This window comes from Ahaetulla prasina, chromosome 1 (assembly GCF_028640845.1).
Source record: "Ahaetulla prasina isolate Xishuangbanna chromosome 1, ASM2864084v1, whole genome shotgun sequence".
NCBI classification, from domain to species: domain Eukaryota; kingdom Metazoa; phylum Chordata; class Lepidosauria; order Squamata; family Colubridae; genus Ahaetulla; species Ahaetulla prasina.
In genome coordinates, this window is record NC_080539.1 from 284026244 (window position 1) to 284046381 (window position 20138).

The following is a 20138-nucleotide window of genomic DNA, read 5'->3' on the forward strand; positions in this document are numbered from 1 at the left end:
TAATTTGTTTTGTCTTAAAGCTGCTTGGTTTCGGCTTCTAAAGGAAGTGGATAATAACAAAGCATTAAATTGGAGTGGATTAGACAAACATTTGTACTGAATATTAGCTGGAAAGAAAAAAGAGACTATATGGACCTAAATCTTAAATTAACATAAGTTGAAATACCAATATTTTTTTAATTGACAATATGGAGTCTTGGATGTGTGAGGAATTAATTGAGATGCTTAAAAATGTGCGTGAATCAATACAGGGCAATAAAAAGTCAGAAATTTTGTTAGAGCATATAAAACAGGAAAAAGAGAACATAAATGAGAAACAAGAAAACAATGTTGAAGAAAGAATTTAAAGCAAATAGTTAGATGATTACACTGGGATTTACAGTGGCAAAAAAAGAATGGATAAGGGGGAATATTCCCCCCCCCCCAAAAGAAAGCAATCTAAGGAAAGAGAAGGAAATGGGAAAAGATTAGATAACAGTGGGGGGCGAATTAAGCAAGTGATGGTCTCAAAAGTCAGCCTCTGCTAATGAAAATGGAGCTTGAGAGGACCACATGTGCCTCCCAAGTCCGCTTTCACTGGCAGAGGGTTGCGGGAGGCAGTCAGAGCCAAAAACAGAGCTCAGGAGACCAGTGTGCTGCTCTTTTGCTGACGCCTGATACAAGTGAGGTCAACAGTGGTTTCGGGGTGACTTATCATCTGTACGCTGATGATACTCAGCTGTACTTTTCCACCCCGGACCACCCCAACGAAGCGGTCGAAGTGCTGTCCCGGTGCCTGGAAGCTGTACGGGTCTGGATGGGGAGAAACAGACTCAAGCTCAATCCCTCCAAGACGGAGTGGCTGTGGATGCCGGCATCCCGGTACAGTCAGCTTGATCCGCAGCTGACTGTTGGGGGCGAGTTAGTGGCCCCAAAGGAGGTGGTTCGCAACTTGGGCGTCCTCCTGGATGGACGGCTGTCTTTTGATGAACACCTGGCGGCCGTCGCCAGGAGGGCCTTTTACCAGGTTCGCCTGGTTCGCCAGTTGCGTCCCTTCCTTGACCGGGATGCCTTATGCACGGTCACTCACGCTCTGGTTACGTCTAGGCTGGATTATTGCAATGCTCTCTACATGGGGCTGCCCTTGAGGTGCACCCGGAGGCTGCAGTTAGTCCAGAATGCGGCTGCGCGAGTAGTAACGGGAGCCGCTCGTGGCTCCCACGTGACATCGCTGCTCCGTAGCTTGCACTGGCTTCCTGTGGTCTTACGGTGCGCTTCAAGATTTTGGTAACTATCTTTAAAGCGCCCATGGCTTAGGACCCGGTACTTACGAGACCGCCTGCTGTTACCTTTGCCTCCCATCGACCTGCACGCCTCACAGAGAGGGTCTCTCAGGTGCCGCCCGCCAAACAGTGTCGGCTGGCGGCCCCAGGAGTAGGGCCTTCTGTGGGGGCAGTGACGCCTGGAACGAACTTCCCCGGCCTCGTCAAGTGCCTGATCTTGGACCTTCCGTGAGCTCAAAACATATTTATTCATTAAAGCGGGACTGGCATAATTAGTGATGTATTTTAATTGGGTTTTAATATTTTTAATTGACAATATGGAGTCTTGGATGTGTGAGGAATTAATTGAGATGCTTAAAAATGTGCGTGAATCAATACAGGGCAATAAAAAGTCAGAAATTTTGTTAGAGCATATAAAACAGGAAAAAGAGAACATAAATGAGAAACAAGAAAACAATGTTGAAGAAAGAATTTAAAGCAAATAGTTAGATGATTACACTGGGATTTACAGTGGCAAAAAAAGAATGGATAAGGGGGAATATTCCCCCCCCCCCAAAAGAAAGCAATCTAAGGAAAGAGAAGGAAATGGGAAAAGATTAGATAACAGTGGGGGGCGAATTAAGCAAGTGATGGTCTCAAAAGTCAGCCTCTGCTAATGAAAATGGAGCTTGAGAGGACCACATGTGCTCTCCCGAAGTCCGTTTTCAGTGGCAGAGGGTTGCAGGAGGCCGTCGTAGCCAAAAACAGAGCTCAGGAGACCAGTGTGCTGCTCTTTTTTGCTGACGCCCCTGATACAAGTGAGGTCAACATGGTCACTGACCACTGTGGCCATACCCACCCCGGCCCCCCCAAGGTCAAACCCAACCCATTTGCAGCCCTCAATGAAATCGAGTTTGACACCCCTGTCTTAAGGGAATAACCATATGGAACTTAATGGGAATTGTTTGTGAGTACAAGTGCACATTACTCTGCACGTGAATGTTCAAGCTTAGATATACATCTTTTAAATATATAGGTTGATTATGGGCATAAAACAAATTGATTTAATTTGATTGACAGCTAGTTGAGGAAGTTCTTTAAAACACATCTTAGAATGTTCTTACACTTTTTATAAAGCAACAAAGTGTTCATCAACAATGCAAAAAGCATTGATGAATCATGGCTTTGCCCCCTAATTCTCAAATACACTTAAAGTTCCTAACTTGCATGGAATTTTCTGTACTTAATAATAGCAAGACTACCATATCTAATTTAAAAACAACAATTGACCTCTAGATGACAGCAAAGGAATACTGAACTCTTTGCTTCCATCTAGCGATCATCTAGATTTGTTACAGTCCAGTTATTCTAGTTAGAAATTAGAAGTTAGTTATTTTAGTTCCATTGTGATATTCTCTGATATTTTTAAGTGATCCCAAGTATTTCTCTTCTTGCTAAATAAAGTCTGCTCTTGCCTTACCCTTTTCCCCTCCTCTTTGGGCTGGGCAAAGTTTGTTCTCAGGATATTACTTAACTATTAATTCCTTTGATGCTCCAATTGGTTTTTTTTTTGAAACACAAAGTTTCCCAAACATTCAAGTAATTTACAAATCAAAATTCTTATTCAAACACAATACTTCAGTTGCATAATAACATCAGCAAATCTATCCAGAAAAAGTAAACTAAATCATTTGTTGCCAGTATAAACTTCTTGGGAATATCTAAATGTTGAATTTTGTGGTTGGTGCTAAGTCTGCTGAAGAAGTTTACTTAAGTAATCTTAGTGTGCAGTACTTCAGAAAAAGCTCCAACCTCCCTGGGTTGAAGCTGTTTTCTAAGAAGGACCAGGCTAAAATTCCTCCAAGCTGATGTGAAAGACTGACCAGCAGTTATAGGACACATTTAATTGCACTTATTGCTCCTGAAGGTGGGGGAAAACTTAATTTTCACATACTTTTTCTATTTACAAATCTATAGCTTTGGATCATTTCCCCCAGTAAATAAATGAACAAATATGTTTTTGACTCAGTAGTTTAAATGGGCTTTCTTTCACTAGTTTAGGACTTGTGTGCATAACAAATCAAAGGTGCTGCTGCTGTTTGAACAACATGGCTACTCCTTTTTCACCTAGGTTTTTAAACTGCCAGAAACTGCTGTTTTGCAGTCTCCTTGGGAGGAATGGCCGTCGGGGCAGTTGTGGGTGATCTCAAGACCTCTAGTTCTCCAGAGAGAAATTATGCAAGTCTACTTGTTGGCTCTTTATTCCTCTGCGATTATTGGTTCCTCTTGGCAGAGTTGCCTCCAATTTGTCGTTTCTTCCCTGCCCTTTGTCTACCTGTTTTTTTTAGTTTTAAAATGCTACTAAGAAGACCTAAGAATACATTTGAAATAAGATTTTGGAACTATAAAGAATCCTTTCTGTGGGGGAGTGCTTTTGTTTTTATTTATTTTTTTGAAATTAAAGATTTTAGGGGTGCTTGGTCTCTCTGAGCTTAGTTGTTTTCTTGCAGACATTTCATTATTCAAACTAGGCAACATCATCAGTGTTAAGTATGGAATAGGGTTTACTCTCAGTTTTATTTTATTTATTTATTTATTTTGTTGAGTACATATTAGAGAATATATATACTGTACGTATAAGCATGAATTAAATATATAAAATGAATACAATTAAAAGGAACATTAGGACAGGGACAGTAGGCACGTTGGTTCTCTTATATACACCTAATTCTATTTTATTCTATTTTATTTTATTATTTTATTTTATTCAAGTCGCTTGTCCTGTTAAGGTTGGTGGGGATGGTTTAAATGTTCTTTGATTGGGCTGTTTAGTTGGCTTGTTTGGCATTCCTTGATTAGGGTATTGTTTATTTGACTGTTGGTCTGATGTTAATCTTGGAGTTAATCTTTGCTTACCTGGGTGCTGATTGCTGGTAGTGAGGTCTTTTGATCTTGTCTTTTTCCTTTTTGGCTTGCTGATTGTCTCTTTTGCGTAGTATATACAGTGGTGGGTTTCAAAAATTTTTACTACAGGTTTTGTGGGTGTGGCTTGGTGGGGATGGCATGGCTTGGTGGGCGTGGCTTGGTGGGCGTGACAGGGGAAGGATACTGTAAAATATCCATTCCCTCTCCAACCCAGGGGAAGGTTACTATAAATTTCCATTTCCTCCCAATCAGCTGGGACTTGGGAGGCAGAGAATAGATGGGGGCGGGGCCAGTCAGAATTTTACTACCGGTTCTCCGAACTACTCAAAATTTCCACTACAGGTTCTCCAGAACTGGTCAGAACCTGCTGAAACCCACCTCTGAGTATATAGATATTGCTTATGTCCATATGTCTATTGATGTCTATTGCTACCCTGGCACGTTGATAAATAAGTATATTTCTGCTCTGCTCTTCTGTAAATGGGTTGGTTGGGGAGAAGTATAAGTTTGCTGCCTGATATGTTAACAAACTCACAGCTCCCTGTGTGTATTATTTTAATAATTCTTACCATATTTGTTAGAGTTTAATATGATTGTAATATGTATTAGAATTGGGAGCTGGCTTCAAGAGAAGAGAAATGCAGTGTATGTGTGTGTGCATAAAAGAGAAATGAAGTTTACTTAAGATTGCAGAGGGTAGCACTTAAAACTGAGGTAAGGTAAGATATGTTTCTGACTTATGCCTTATATTGGCCCTCCTCTTGCGACAGCTTGAAAAGTACATTGGAAAGATAAGATTTTTCTTATAACCTAGTTTTCAAAATATTGTTGATGTATGTCATAAAAGGCTAATTTGTTAAGGTAACTTAAACTACAGCCAATTTCCTTTGTCTTTTTCTTGATGTCATTCAACAGAAGGGTGTGGAGTTTCTCTTCCTCATTTTTTAAATTGTTCGTTGAAATAGCTTTGAATCACTAAGGTATGTTAGCTAATATGTTTGAACATTCCCAAATAAACAAAAGAATGCCATTCTGTAACCATTTTACAACCATTGTGTTTTTGAATCTTGCAGTCATTGATGACCCTGACCTCTACTTCAACCAAGCTGTTGTATTCATTGAAGATGCAATTCAGGTAAAAGTTTACCTGCCATATATATATATATATATATATATATTGGTCCTAGTGTACTGTTTTACGTAAAGGACTGTTAGTAAAAACTCTGGTATTCTTCTTTCCTACTGAAATGTTGATTTTATACTTCAAAGTTTATGATTAGATTTATCATCTGTAACAGGGATGTCAAACTTGTGGTCCGCGAGCCGGATGCATCATGCGCTGGCCATGCCCACCCCCGGTTTAGCGAAGGTGAAAAAAGTCATGTGAGGATGACGTGTCGTCACAAGTGTGACACCCCTGATCAATACAGATAATTCAGAACATTTGTAAAAAAATGTTACGTGGATGTTGTGTTTTTACATCTTTGAACAAGATGGGTACTCCTTGACTTACGACCTCAATTGGGAATGGAATTTCTGTTGCAAGGCAGTTGTTAAAGGAGTCACATTTGTTTTTTCAACTTTATCGCGGTGGTTAAGCGAATCACTGCAGTTGTTTAAGTGAATCACATGATCATTAAGTGGCTTCTCCCATTGACTTTGGTTTCTGGAGCTGACTGGGAAGGTCACAGATGGCAATCACATGACCTCAGGATGCTGTAAATATTATAAACACATGCTAGTTGATAAGTACCCGGATTTTGATCATGTGACTGTGAGAATGCTGCACTGTCATAAATGTATGGACCAATAGTAAGTCACTTTTTCCAGAGTTGTAATTTAGAACAGTCACAAAATGAATGGTTGTAAATCGAGGAATACCTGAAGTGATGGCATAACTTCATGGCATAGCAGTAGTCATGACATTGCTAGTAGCAGTGGGTGTCTTATTGAATGGGCTTCCAATCAGTCAGTAGGACTTTCTCTGCCTTCAGAGGCTTTTCAAAAAATGATACGAGAAAATGTGGTAGAGGTGCCATTCGGATCCTGTTTTGTTACGAGATGGGTGGTAAATTTAATAAATAAATGAAACTCGCAGAAACTGGACTATGGTAAACATTCTGTAAACATGTAAAAAAGACAGCTGTATCTGAAATGAACTAGAACAGAACTGATACATAACTGCATGTTTCATGTTTACAGAATGTCTACTTTGGCTCAAATTTGCCTAGTCATTAATAGATGTTTCTTCCATAGTGTTATTACTTACCTATGAAACTTTAACTTCCATACTTGAAGAGCAAATTAAAAGTGATGCTTGAATCACCTTTCTATCTTTCATCTCTTTAGTATCGTTCTATAAATCATCGTGTGGACTCTAACTCCTTGTGGCTTTATCGGTGGTATTATTCAGAAGTTTGCCAATGGTGAGAATTCCGCCCCCCTACCCCCGCTGTTCTGTATCTTTGAGTAAATCAGCTGCTTTTTCTAATCCCACAAATCCTTAACTGCTGCTTCCAATTTTCAGTATTTTAGTTTTTTGCTAATTGCTTCTCTTTCAAGGGCCTTTAAAAATATGAGCCGTTTCTGTGAGGGCAGAGTTGAGCTGCAGGGTTTAGTGGTCTAGACCAGGGGTCTCCAACCTTGGCAACTTTCTGACTTGTGGACTTCAACTCCTAGAGTTCCTCAGCCAGCAAAGCAAAGCTGGCTGAGGAACTTGGGAGTTGAAGTCCACAAGTCTGAAAGTTGCCAAGGTTGGAGATCCCTGGTCTAGGTAATAGGACGAGACAATAGATTTCCTGTTGCTTTGCTGGCAACCCTAGCTGGCATCTTCAGGTGATCTGTTGCCACAGGCAGCAAGGACTGGCTGATCTCCTGTCTTTATAAAACTTGATGAGGCTTTTGCCAACTGAATTATATTTCACCATCAAACAATGTTTTAGAAAACACATATTCTTTTATCGCTTTATGACATGAAACGTTTTGGAAAATGAACTTTTGGCCTTTTTTTTCTCTTTAATTGCCACATGTGTATTTTCTTTCTTTAAGGATTTTGATTCTCACCATTACACTAATCCTGGCTCTTGCTTTCATTGAAACACCTTCTTCACTTACTGTCACATCAGATGTTCGGTATCGCTCAGAAGCTTGGAAGCCTCCTTGTGGCCTAACGGAAAGCATTGAACTGCTTTGCTTCCTTGTCTTTATAGTAGACGTCTCTGTAAAGGTTAGTGAGCTCTGAGATACATATCGTATCACGTTTTGGAAAACTTTGCATGATTTTCAACCTTTTAAAGGGAAAGTTGATGAGATGATGGCAAATGCTCAGTTTCAAAGCTTGCTTGAGAAGGCTTTGAATGCTACTCAGACAGCTTTGATTGAACTTCTGGTTCTCTCAGCAGATTTCTGAGCCAGGCTTGGAGGAAAGGAGTGGGGAATAATGTTTTTCATTGTTCAGTGTTCTTCTTCCTTCAACACTTGCTCCACTTGGCATTATTGATAGAGGAGAAAGATGTAGCCTGGGGTCCCTTCTCTGTGAAGTGTTTTTCTCCTCACCCATTCTACAAGGAATCATTAGGTAACATATGAAGATGATTTATAATTATACATAAAATATAGTTATACTGTATATGTCAACCGCTGGCTGATAAACAGTGCTTTCAACATGCTTCCTCAGTTTCTGGAGGCTGTATGAGTCTAGATGGGGAAGTCTGTGACTCAACTCCGGCAGAATAGAATGGGTTTGGGGCCTCCTGGATCTGGAAATTTTCCACCTTTAACTTTTAATGGTATTCCTTTGGCTGGAATCGGTATGCAATTTAGGAACCTCCAGGACCTACAGTTCCTGTTGAAAGAATAGATGGCAGCTGTGGTTAGTAGATTTTTGCACAAATCCATTTTGTATGCCAATTGTGCCTGTTCTTGAACCAGAAGTCTTTGCTTACAGTATTTCAGGCCTTGGTCACTTCCTGGTTTAGCTACTGCAATGCGTTCTACATGGCTGCTCTTGAAGAACACCCAGAAACTTCAGGGTTCAGAATGCAGTAGGGTACACTGTTTAGAGCAGGGGTCTCCAACCTTGGCAACTTTAAGACTTGTGGACTTCAACTCCCAGAATTCCTCAGCCAGCTTTGCTTTGCTGGCTGAGGAATTCTGGGAGTTGAAGTCCACAAGTCTTAAAGTTGCCAAGGTTGGAGACCCCTGCTTTAGAGTGCACTGAAATTTGCTAGGTTTGCACTGTTGTTACACAAGGTGCACTACTTCTAATACGCTTCTGGGCACAATTCAAGGTGCTGGTTTTCTATCTGTCCCATCAGATCTGACAGAATGGGCATAATCTGGGTCCCCTCTATCAAACTATGTCATCTGACCAGGCCTAGGAGATGCAACTTCTCAGTCATAGCAGCTGCCCTATGGAACAACATAGATTCCCCGCTGACACATGGAAGGCCCGGTCTTTTTGGCCTGTAGAATGCTGTGAAGATCTGATTCTTCTCCATGTGTTGGGCCAGGATCTTAGTTGAGCCCAATATAGGTGCAGCTATATTGGCAGTTTATTATAATGTCTGAACTATCCAGGGGTATATACTTAACAAAGGTGATTATCTACATTATTTAGAAGAACTAAATATACAATATATCTTTAGTGCATTTGCATTATAGTCCTTTGCAAAATATTTAATGTATGCTGATGCTGAAAATGGATGCATCACAAATTGCAGTGTCTCCTTGGCACTTTCTGTGGGTTGTTACAGCTAAGTAAACAATGACTGTATCCAGAAACAACCCACTCACCCATAATTACTTTTCATCTGAAACACAAGAAAGTAGTATAGCAGGATAGATTTGCTCCTTTTGCTTCTCTGGGACTTCTTGGTAACTATAAGGATGATTATGATATGGATATCCTCTTTGTTCTATGCAACTTACCAGGGTCCCAAAGTGTGGTTTCGAAGATATTATTTCAATCATTGAATAGAATAGAATAGAATAGAATAGAATAGAATAGAATAGAATAGAATAGAATTTTATTGGCCACGTGTGATTGGACACACAAGGAATTTGTCTTGGTGCATATGCTCTCAGTGTACATAAAAGAAAAGATACGTTCATCAAGGTACAACATTTACAACTCAATTGATGATCAATATATCAATATAAATCATAAGGATTGCCAGCAACAAGTTATAGTCATACAGTCATAAGTGGAAAGAGATTGGTGATGGGAACTATGAAACGATTAATAGTAGTGCAGATTAATCCTCCCAGATGTGATAGATTATTTGTTTTAACATGTAAATTAGCAGCCTGTAGGCTATGTTGATTGAGAGTTGTAATCTTAAAAGAAGCCAAGTTTGGAAAAGGTTACACTAAATCAGGGGTGAAATCTACTTACCTTCCTTACCAGTTCCAAAGTGCACGCGCTATGTGCGTGCAAAGACCTGCGCATGCGCAAAACCTACTGCACATGCGCAGAAGGTAAAAAACACATTTGTTGTTGTTAGTTGCGAAGTTGTGTCCGACCCATCGCGACCCCATGGACAACGTTCCTCCAGGTTTGCTCCGCCATCGCTACCGGATTGACTTACCGGCCACCATCACTACTGGATCACGCGATCCGGTCCGATCCGGGAGCATTTCACCCCTGCACTAAAGTCTCTGTGCCTGTTTGCAGCTCCAAAAATAAAATCTCAGGACATTTTGATTTTTGAAAGTTTAAATTAGAGGCATATTATCCGAGAACTCTGAGCCATCTGTGAGTTCCAAACCCCGGGTTTAATCCCCAGAGCTGCTCTGAAAGGGGCTCCAAAACCAAAATCTTTCTTGTAAGGGGAAGATGCAAGTTTAAATGTTTAGAAAGAAACCATAACAATTGCAATTAATTTAAATGCCATCTTTACACTTAAATTAAATGTAGGCTTTGTCTCATCTTTTAAGCATCCCATTTTGGAGGATAGCCCATGGCATGTTGCTAAGAAGCCAAGTATAATGCTTGGTGGGAATGTAGATGTCATGCTTGTGCTCATAAATATATACCAAATAGATTAAAACTATTTGGTATATATTTAGGGTCTGGGATTGGGAACATAAGCTACCACATGATCAATCTACCACATGATCAGAGCTTCCATTTTCTTAATAGCTGGTTTTATGATAAGAAAATTATTTGAATCCTTTTGCTTATGAATAGTAACCTAACTGATATTCAAATATGTTGATTCACTAGAGCTATTTAATTGGATGGGAAGAATTTCGGAAAACCAAGTGGTTAATGGCCTACATCCTGGTCCTGCTCACCTCCCTTATAGACTGGAGCATTTCACTGAGTTCTTCCTGTCATGAAGTAAGGCGTGTGGATGCTTGAATGAATGTCCGGGAGGCAGGGAATCTATGGATTAAGAGATGGCCCATGATCATTGTGATATGGGATTGGGACAAAAAAACCCACTAATGCTACTTAGTTGTATACCTGCTATCGTCAGTGTGTATTCGTTGTTTACATATGGAAAACTTAGAACTAGCATGACCTTGGTCTGGATTCTGTAATAAAATAAATATGTATGATGACAATTGCCACGGCAGTAATAAATAATATGATCCTTTCAATTTTGTCCTTCCCTGAAGAAGCTCAGAATGATATATGTGATTGTACCTTCCACAATTACTTTATCCTCCTAAGGCCGCTGCAAGGTAAGTTTAAGTTTTGTTGCTGATGACTGCCCAAGGTCACCCAATGAAGTACATCCTTGAGCTTCCAGGCTGAAGTTTTAATTATTAAACCACACTGAAAGCATATGGATGACTGAGCTTAACCTCTTTCATAGAGTTATGAGGATAAAAGGGATGAACAAATTTGTGCTAATTCTCAGGTTAGCACCTTGGAGAGAGAAAAGGAAAGATGCTGATTTTAAGCAATCAGTAAATGATATCATTTAGAGAAGAAGCAAGTAAACCTGTAACAAAATTTGGCAATGTCAGATATCCTTTGTCAGACTATCAGTCAAGCCTTCTGGGTCACTGTTCGGATCATGGCATTCTGTTTTCTCCTTCCATTGTTTATGTTGAACCCTCACAGTAGTTGAATTTTTCCACAAACTCCAGTACACTTGTTTCCAAGCTGTACCAATACTATATGCTTGAGAGCTACATCTGCCTTAGCGTAGCATGTGGAGGGCCACAGAAGCTGCATATCATATGGAAATTTGTCAGGATTTGTCAGGATAGTTGAAAAACATTAAATGTATCTGGTAACTGATAACGCTAATAACTTAGTTTTTAGCTAATAACTGTTTTAGTTAAAATAGTCAGCCACAGTAAGTTGCTGTTATGTACAGAGCAATAGCTCCTTATACAGAAAGCAGATTTTCTTTTCGATAGGCTTGCTCATCTGCTTTTTAAGATAATTTTATTTTGCAGTGTTTTTTAGGACTCGACAAGTCTTGATTTTGACTTGGGAGGGTCGCAAGCGAAAATTAATTCTGCGAAGGGCTTCTCCCTAATTCTTACCGTGCGATAGGAGAGATCCGGATGAGGCTTTGCCACTTGATTAATGAAGTTTGATGCTTGTCTTTTGTCCATTTGTTAGTCAGATGGCTACATTGTGTGAGGGATTGTGGGTTTTATTTGACTTTGTGGTTATTACACTCATACATAATGATTATTGAATTAATGGCGGAATTAATTTAAAGGTATTGTTCTGTTTTTGTGGTCATTACTAAATGTTTTCTTTTTTAGAACCTGAGGATAAGACGTATCCTTCGACCTTTCTTCCTGCTCCAGAATTCTTCAATGATGAAAAAAACACTAAAAAGCATCAAGAGGACATTGCCAGAAATTACAAGGTGTGTAACAATATGTAGTGCCTGCTAGAGATGAGCCAAATTTATATTTTGGCAGTAGAATATTTGGGCAACATTTATCTTGGCAATAACTGAGCAGTTTTCCAGAAGTAAAGCACCACAAACACATTATTCTGGAAGGTCTCCTTCAGGACAACTCCAAAAGCTGATGAATTTGGGTAGTTTGAGAAAAAGCCAAATGATCTACTTGTCCCCTAAATATTGCACCTTCAAAATGCACATCCCTAGTATTTGCCAGTCTGTAATAAATGAGACTTTGGTGACACAGGAGAAAGTCTGCTCTCATGAGTGAAAAATTCTTCATTGCCATTTGCTTCTTAGTGTTAGATGGATTTGGCTTATTTTCCTCATTTTTTTTGGTTCACTTTTGACTGTTGTCTGTTTTTTGACTGTTTTTTGACTGTTTTTTGGTTTCCCCACTTTTTTTCTGGTTCACTTTTGACTGTTGTCTATGGCATCTCTTTCCCTACATATGTCCTGTGTTGTAATAAAGGAATAATGTTAGCATTATATTTTCTCCCTAATAGTGTTATGCTGCTCTTAGCTGTTCACCTGTTTCTCTTTACCATGTTTGGCATGTTGCTGTTTGCTCGGACAAAAGTAAGTAACACATGTAATGAAATCTTGGTTCTTTGTCTAGGACAAAACAGTTGCTTATATATAAAAATATACTTATAATAAATAAACTTTTTTCCCCTGAACTGTAAATTCTCCCATGTCATGTTTTAGGCACAACATTATGATAAATCTGGACAACTTTTTCCCTTGCTCATCATTTTACTTGGTAATTATTCATACCATTGTCACATTGCCAGTAAAATTACAAGAACACGATTCTTCCCTGCATTCCCTGGTAGAGCAGAACTAAATAACTTCTGCATTTTCTGTGAAGGGCAATTTCATAGCTGAGATCTGCCAACTTTTCCTTGTCATTCTCCTGAACGTTTTCTGAATTCCTTCTGCAAAGTTGTGGATAAGACATTCATCCCCTTCTGTAATTTTTCATCTCCCTCAACTCTGTTTTTGCTGTTCTGTTTTCCTCTTAATTTTTGCATTCATTAAGGTTGCATTCATCAAGATTCCTCCATGGTCATAGGGAGCCATTTTTGAAAATTCACTTTATTGAAAAACTGGGAATTGTGTGAGAAAAATGATACATTTCAGTCCTGCTGCCTAGTGCTATTATGTTCAAAGAGTTTTCTGAGTAAAGTGAAGATAAAATCATCTCATACAGACAGTTCAGGTCCTATTAAGCAGGTTAGGATTCAACAAAGCAACGGCCTTCAATCTTTTGCTTTGGTTTATTTCCTTGTGTGTATGTGTGTGTGTGTGTGTTTTCATTTGGTTCCTGTACATTCTGTTGTCAATTCTCATCAAGCATACTCAGAGCTGACTATGCATGAGCAACAAACCTGGATAAAAACAGGCTTTTTTGCTGTAGAAGACAGAATTTTGAATCAGTTGGTTGGCCCTGAGTAGTGCATAATACTTTCCTTACATGCCTTTCTTGTATTCCTAATCAACCCCCTCTTTGGCATTTGCATTCCAGTTAGTCACATGAAGGAAAAATAAAATTTGTTGGATTGTCCGGAATTGCATTTTTCAATGTTTTCATTTTATATGATTGAATTTCCAGTATTAATGTGGTACAGAAGGAACAGGTTCCAAATTGTAAATAGTTCAACAGAAGGTCAACATAGAGTGCCTTATATAGAAATAGCTTGTTTTGACCGGAAAACAAGTTACTAAAATAAAGTACTATCTGAGACCAGATGTGTCATGTCCTACATTTCTTTTTTCTTCAGTTTAAATAATGTCTTTTGTATTTGGATATTGAAATACTTGTCTACCTAAAGCAACCGCATGAAAAGTACCATAATTGGATTGATTACCTTGGGTTGTATAGACTAGATTCCTTTCAGCCCATTCAGTGAAATATGTATTTGGTATTTGATTGGATTGAATGGGTGACCAAAGGTGACAGTGCATAGCTCTTAAGTGCCTTTCATTGGTTACTCTGTTTGCTAACAATTTGGGTCTCTATGGTTAGGATACCCAACAGGATAAAGAGTGGCAAGGATATTTTCACAATTTGACAGATTCATTAACTTCATTGCTGGTGCTGTTGACAACTGCAAACAATCCAGATGGTAAGGATCTTTTTCTAAAAATATTTTCCTCTTCCTTTTTAATCTGTGGCTAACCTCAGAGATTCTTCATTCTTTAGGGGCATTTTACTCATTCCCCCCTCCCCCCGGAAATGTATATAAATGACTTTGCTTTCTCTCATATTATATGCTGATCCAGTTTCCATAAAAATGTTGAATAATTAATGTGTGGAATTCATTATCTCAATACATAGTGATAGTAACTAAGTTTGAAGGTGTTCAGAGGAGAATGGATACCTTCACTGAGAACAAGTCTACCAAGAGCTGCTTTCTTACTTCTGGTTTGGGATAGAATTTATATATTTGTTTACGTAGATTTAAAGAATGCCTGATTCCCAAGGAGCTCTCCATATATTAGTTGTAGGGGAAGGCTAGTAGAAAAATGGCCTGTTCCCTTTTCAACCCTTCTTTTTGGTACTCTGAGATAATTTTTGGCAGAGGGGTTTATGAGAGGGGGAAAAAAAACTAGATTAAGGGAACACTTAGCATGATCAAATAGGCCTTTGTAATCTATTGCGTAGCTTCTAACCCAAACCAGGAATTGCAGACCCTCATTTGCGTCAGATAGCGATGAGTTCCTGGATAACTGCTAAAATAAATTCCATTTCACTGCTAAAAGCTACATAGGTCTCTGTTTAAGGATTGGTGCACATTATTACCTTAAACGTGACATTACTTAAACCTGATTTATTGTTTCTTAACTATTGGACAGTGATGATTCCTGCATATTCTAAGAATCGAGCATATTGCATCTTCTTTATACTCTTCACTGTAATAGGTAAGTTGATTGTTTCTTTGAATAGAAAACCCACAGAAGCCATTCAGTGTAAACTCATTCTTTTCCATGTGATGGTAATTGTGCATAAAAAGTGAATGGCTATTTATTTATTTATTATTCAAATTTTTATACCGCCCTTCTCCGAAGACTCAGGGCGGTGTACATCACAAATAAAACATAGATATCGAAAAAGTTAAAATACAAAATTGATTAAAAAACTGATTCAATGCTTTAAATAATTAAAATAGGGATATAAAATTCTAAAAATACTAAAAGCCCCACTAAAAACCCTCAATAAAAAACGTTAGGCCAGCCCTGCTTGATGAAAAAAGAAAGTTTTGAGCTCGTGTTTAAAGGTCCGAAGATCCCTATGGAAGTGTGACTGAAGATTAGATTAGATTAAATTTACAGACTTGAAGGGACCTTGTAGGTCCTCTACAACCCCCTGCTTAAGTAGGAGACCCTATTCCATTTCTGACAAATGACAGTCCAGCCTCTTCTTGAAAGCCTCCAGTGATGAAGCTCCCACAACTTCCGAAGGCAAGCTGTCCCATTGGTTGATTGTTCTCACTGTCAGAAAATTTATCCTTATTTCTAGGTTGAATCTCTCCTTGATCAGTTTCCATCCATTATTCCTTGTCTGGCCTTCAGGTGCCTTGGAAAATAGCCTGACCACTTCCTCTCTGTGGCAACCCCTCAAATATTTGAACAGTGCTATCATGTCTCCCCTGGTCCTTCTCTTCACTAGACTAGCCATGCCCAGTTCCTGAATAAGGGCAACCAATGGACTACATTTCTGGTTGCTAGTGAATTCTGCTCTTAAACTCTGAGGGCTACAGTCTACTTGTCATCTTAAACAGGGAAGGAAGTGTTCACTAGTTTTATTGGGAACTTGTAAATGCAGCTTATTAGCACCCTTGGGAAATTCATCAGAGGAAAACTTGTGTCTCAGAAGGCTGTAATTAGTACAGGAAGCCATAGAAAAGAAATTTGGAGTATAACTAATCCTGAGCTTCTGTAGGGAAGCTGTAAGTAGTTGATTCTGGACTAAGAAAATTCATAGTAGACATTTCTATGGCACTCCTGGGGCCTGTTGAGATGTTCAGAAAGTTTGCAGAAAATTAAGGATTCTATCTTGTCTAGGATGGTAGTGCAGAGAAGAGGCTGTAGAGAAGCAAACTGTCGTGTCCCACTCCTCCGCTGACGGCCGGGTCAGGGAAATCCGGATCAGGCTTGCCTCTGCAGCTCTGCCCAAAGTCCTAGCAAAGTCCTCAGAGCAGGCAGGAGACCAGTAAGTGACTTCAGCAAGATAAGCTCGACTTTGCCTGACTCAGAGACTGCCAGAAAGCAGATCCTTTATATAGGCCATGGGGTGTGACTCCATGACTCAGCACTCATTAAGGCCTGCCACTCCCTTCCTTCTGTTGCCTCCGCCTATCCAATCTTCTGATGCGAGGGTCACTCCAATCAGCTGTTGTTGGAAGTAAACTTTCCTCAGGCTCACATGCTGTGGAGGAGGGGGAGGGGTCTAGCTGCTCCGTTTGCCTGGGCATGGAGCCAGGGCTGGGACTGGGAGGTGCCCCCTCCTCTTCAGCTTGTCTGGGCATGGAGCCAGAACTGGGGCCGGGAGGCATACATTCCTCCGTGTTCGGGAGCAGATAAGCAGACCCTGGCTGCGGTGAGAGCGGACAAGACACAACACAAACGAATATTAATTGGCAATGTTTTATGAGAAAGCTTTCAACACACTAGAGCTAGCATGTGCCTGTATAATGCAGTCCTGTGAGATTTATATAGTTTGTTTCTTTTCAATTTAATTGGTGATTCATACTTCCCAGTACTGCATGGTTCTCCTGATCTTTTATGAGGACTGCATTTGCTCTTCCACAGGCAATTTTCTGTCATTGCATTTTGTTGTATTGTTTATTTGTTTTTAACAGTACAAGGAGTAAGCAAGGTTCTTGCCATAACTGCTCAAGTATGGTCTTTCAGTTGTGTGTTCAGATTGGGTGGAATGTAGAGATTGAGTTAGTTCTTTGTTTTAGTTTTCAGGAAGCAAAACAAACAAAATTGTACTGTTGCCTAAAAAAAAAAAAAGAACATTTCATATTGTTACAGGAAACTTATTTCTGATGAACTTGTTGACAGCAATAATATACAATCAATTTCGGGGATATCTTTTGGTAAGTGATGTTTAACAAATGTTACCATTTATCATAGTTTAAAAATGATAAATCAGAGTTCAGGCTACGGAATAGAAAATTCTAGTATTTTATGTCATGACTACTGGAATAGTAATAGCAATAGCACTTAGACTTATATACTGCTTCACAGAACTTTACAATCCTCTCTAAGCAGCATATTGCCCCCAACAATCTAGATTCTCATTTTACCAACCTCGGAAGGATGGAAGGCTGAGTCAACATTGAGCCTGGTGAGATTTGAACTGCCAAATTTCAGGCAGCCGGCAGGCAGCAGAATTAGCCTGCAGTACTGCATTTTAACCACTGCGTCATCACGGCTCTCACCACAAAATGGTACAGATACAACTGAGACCTTACAAACATCATATTCTTGAACTTACACTTCTGCTATGGAGGAAATTGCTGCCGCCATGTCAACGTTGTGACCATGACTTATAAACTTGACTGCCTGCCACACACTAGTGGTTGTCCCATTGTGATGATGATTGTGACATTCTTCTTGTGTGAACGGAATCATAGCCTTAAAAGTTTGAAAAACTAAAATGGTGAACAAGCATTTTTCAGCAACATATTTGCTCATTCCATAATTCTGATATTTTAATTGCAATCCTGAAAGGATATAGATTATATTAGATTTTTCACATGTCCAACATGTGTCTTTTCCAGAGTTCTTTTCATGTGACATGATTTCTCCAATGAGGTGAAGTTTCTCCCAATTGATTTCTAGACACAGCTCGATTTCTAGACACCCTCTGTTTCTACTCTTCTCAGATTATAGAAACAAGAAATAATGTAATAACCATTGCATAAACAAAATGTAATATAGTCAAAAATTAGCAAAAAGTGTAATGATCTGAGCTTATATAGAATTCAACATAATATTGATATTTTGTTAGTGGCAACACTTCAGCTGAACATATGGATTTGTTAGAAATTCTGTTTTATTATATAGAAATGGTAGCAAAGGAATATTATATAGCCATACAGATCAAATAAAGTGTACAGTGTACAGTCATCATGGGTCTTGCTTAACCGTTTCAACTGTCACGGAACACTCCTCAGAACAAAAGGAACCATAGATTATAACCCTAGATGCAAACTAAACACTGCCATCTATTGGCTGAATAATTCTGTAGTTAGAATAGAATTAGAATAGAATAGAAAAAATAGAATAGATTTTTTTTATTGGCCAAATATGATTGGACACACAAAGAATTTGTCTTGGTGCATACTCTCTCAGTGTACATAAAAGAAAAGATACATTCATCAAGATATAAGGTTCAACATAAGGTACAACACTTAATGATGATCATAGGGAAACAGTCAATATAAATCTTAAGGAAACCAGCAACTAGATTACAGTCATACAGTCATAAGTGGGAGGAGATGGGTGATGGGAACAGTGAGAAGATTAATAGTAATGCAGACTTAGTAACTAGTTTGACAGTGTTGAAGGAATTATTTGTTAGCAGAGTGATGGCGTTCGGGGAAAAACTCTTCTTGTGTCTAGTTGTTCTGGTGTGCAGTGCTCTGTAGCGTCATTTTGAGGGTAGGAGTTGAAACAGTTTATGTCCAGGATGTGAAGGGTCTGTAAATAATTCACAGCTCTCTTTTTGACTCGTGCAGTATACAGGTTCTCAGTGGAAGGCAGGTTGGTAGCAATTGTTTTTTCTGCAGTTCTAATTATCCTCTGAAATCTGTGTCTGTCTTGTTGGGTTGCAGAACCAAACCAGAGAGTTATAGAGGTGCAGATGATAGACTCAATAATTCCTCTGTAGAACTGTACCAGCAACTCCTTGGGCAGTTTGAACTTTCCGAGTTGGCGCAGAAATAACATTCTTTGTTGTGCTTTTTTGATGACGTTTTTGTTGTTAGCTGTCCATTTTAGATCTTGCAAAATGGTAGAACCTAGAAATTTGAAGGTCTCTACTGTTGATACTGTGTTGTCTAGTATTGTAAGAGGTGGAAGTATGGGAGGGTTTCTCCTAAAGTCTACCACCATTTCTACAGCTAGTCGTTCAATCTCCCGTCTGTATGCAGATTCATCATTGTCTTGAATGAGACCGATCAGTTGCAATACAAATACATTCTAACATGTATTCCAACAGAATTACATTTAGTGAAAGCCTATATAAACATGCACAAAAAGAGTTTCCTCTGCAAGGTCTTAACTATGTCATACATATTGTCCCTTTGTATTACAATTATCAAAAATGTTTCCTCATTGTATGAAATAATCCGATGGGTTTCCTGTCTGTATGCAGTACAATGTTTTCTTCAACTTCCTGTTCTGACCCAGCTCCCCAAACATAGCAAACTCTCTGACTTGAACTCAAAAGCTTCCTTTATTAAGAATGCTGGCAGTTCCGGCAAAAAGTTTGTCTCACAAGTTAACAAGTCCTTCCGGCTGGAAGATGAATAGTTGACGCCACAGCTATTCATCTCTGCGCACTGCCTTTTATCCCCAGAGCTAGGGTGAAGCCTCGTTCGCAGCAGTGGCTCTTCCTTCCCCAGGATTGGCCCATGGCTTTCTACTGCTCTTCCCTTCTCTGCCTTCTGCGCAGCCATGCGTCAGGCACTCAACCTAGCTATTCCTCTTCTTCTTCATCAACCTAGCTATTCCTCTTCTTCTTCTTCTTCCACCAGACCTGGGGGCTGTTGACACTCAATATGAGGGCTGATGGATGGCCCAGGCTCTGCCTCTGTCTCTCTGTCTGCCAGCTCCATTCCCTCTTCCCCATCGGAGCGCCCAGGTTGCCCTGATGTTGACCCTGACTCCTCCTCCTCCTCCTCCTCCTCCTCTGATCTGGCTGCTGGAGAGGCTGGTGACTGACAGGCCACCACACGTCCACATTTTTTTTTTTAATATTGGATAAACTTTGGTTAATGGAAACAAGTTAATCTTTCATTAATCACTGGCCCTATGCTATACTTATGACATTTCCAGTATATGGACTGAACTT

General features: G+C 39.5%; 1 protein-coding gene across 2 annotated transcripts in view; it reads left to right on the forward strand.

The window, feature by feature from the left end:
• TPCN2 (two pore segment channel 2) overlaps positions 1 to 20138 on the forward strand; it is a 53123-nt gene that overhangs the window by 4863 nt on the left and 28122 nt on the right. The window contains exons 2-10 of one of the 2 annotated variants that reach the window (XM_058161395.1): positions 5240 to 5301; positions 6516 to 6592; positions 7215 to 7392; positions 10393 to 10509; positions 11901 to 12007; positions 12553 to 12625; positions 14076 to 14175; positions 14906 to 14971; positions 17090 to 17154. In XM_058161395.1, coding sequence (XP_058017378.1) covers positions 5240 to 5301; positions 6516 to 6592; positions 7215 to 7392; positions 10393 to 10509; positions 11901 to 12007; positions 12553 to 12625; positions 14076 to 14175; positions 14906 to 14971; positions 17090 to 17154 — 845 coding nt within the window. Of the gene's footprint in view, positions 1 to 5239; positions 5302 to 6515; positions 6593 to 7214; positions 7393 to 10392; positions 10510 to 11900; positions 12008 to 12552; positions 12626 to 14075; positions 14176 to 14905; positions 14972 to 17089; positions 17155 to 20138 lie in introns of those variants that run through there. The other variant, XM_058161403.1, reaches the window with a different exon arrangement.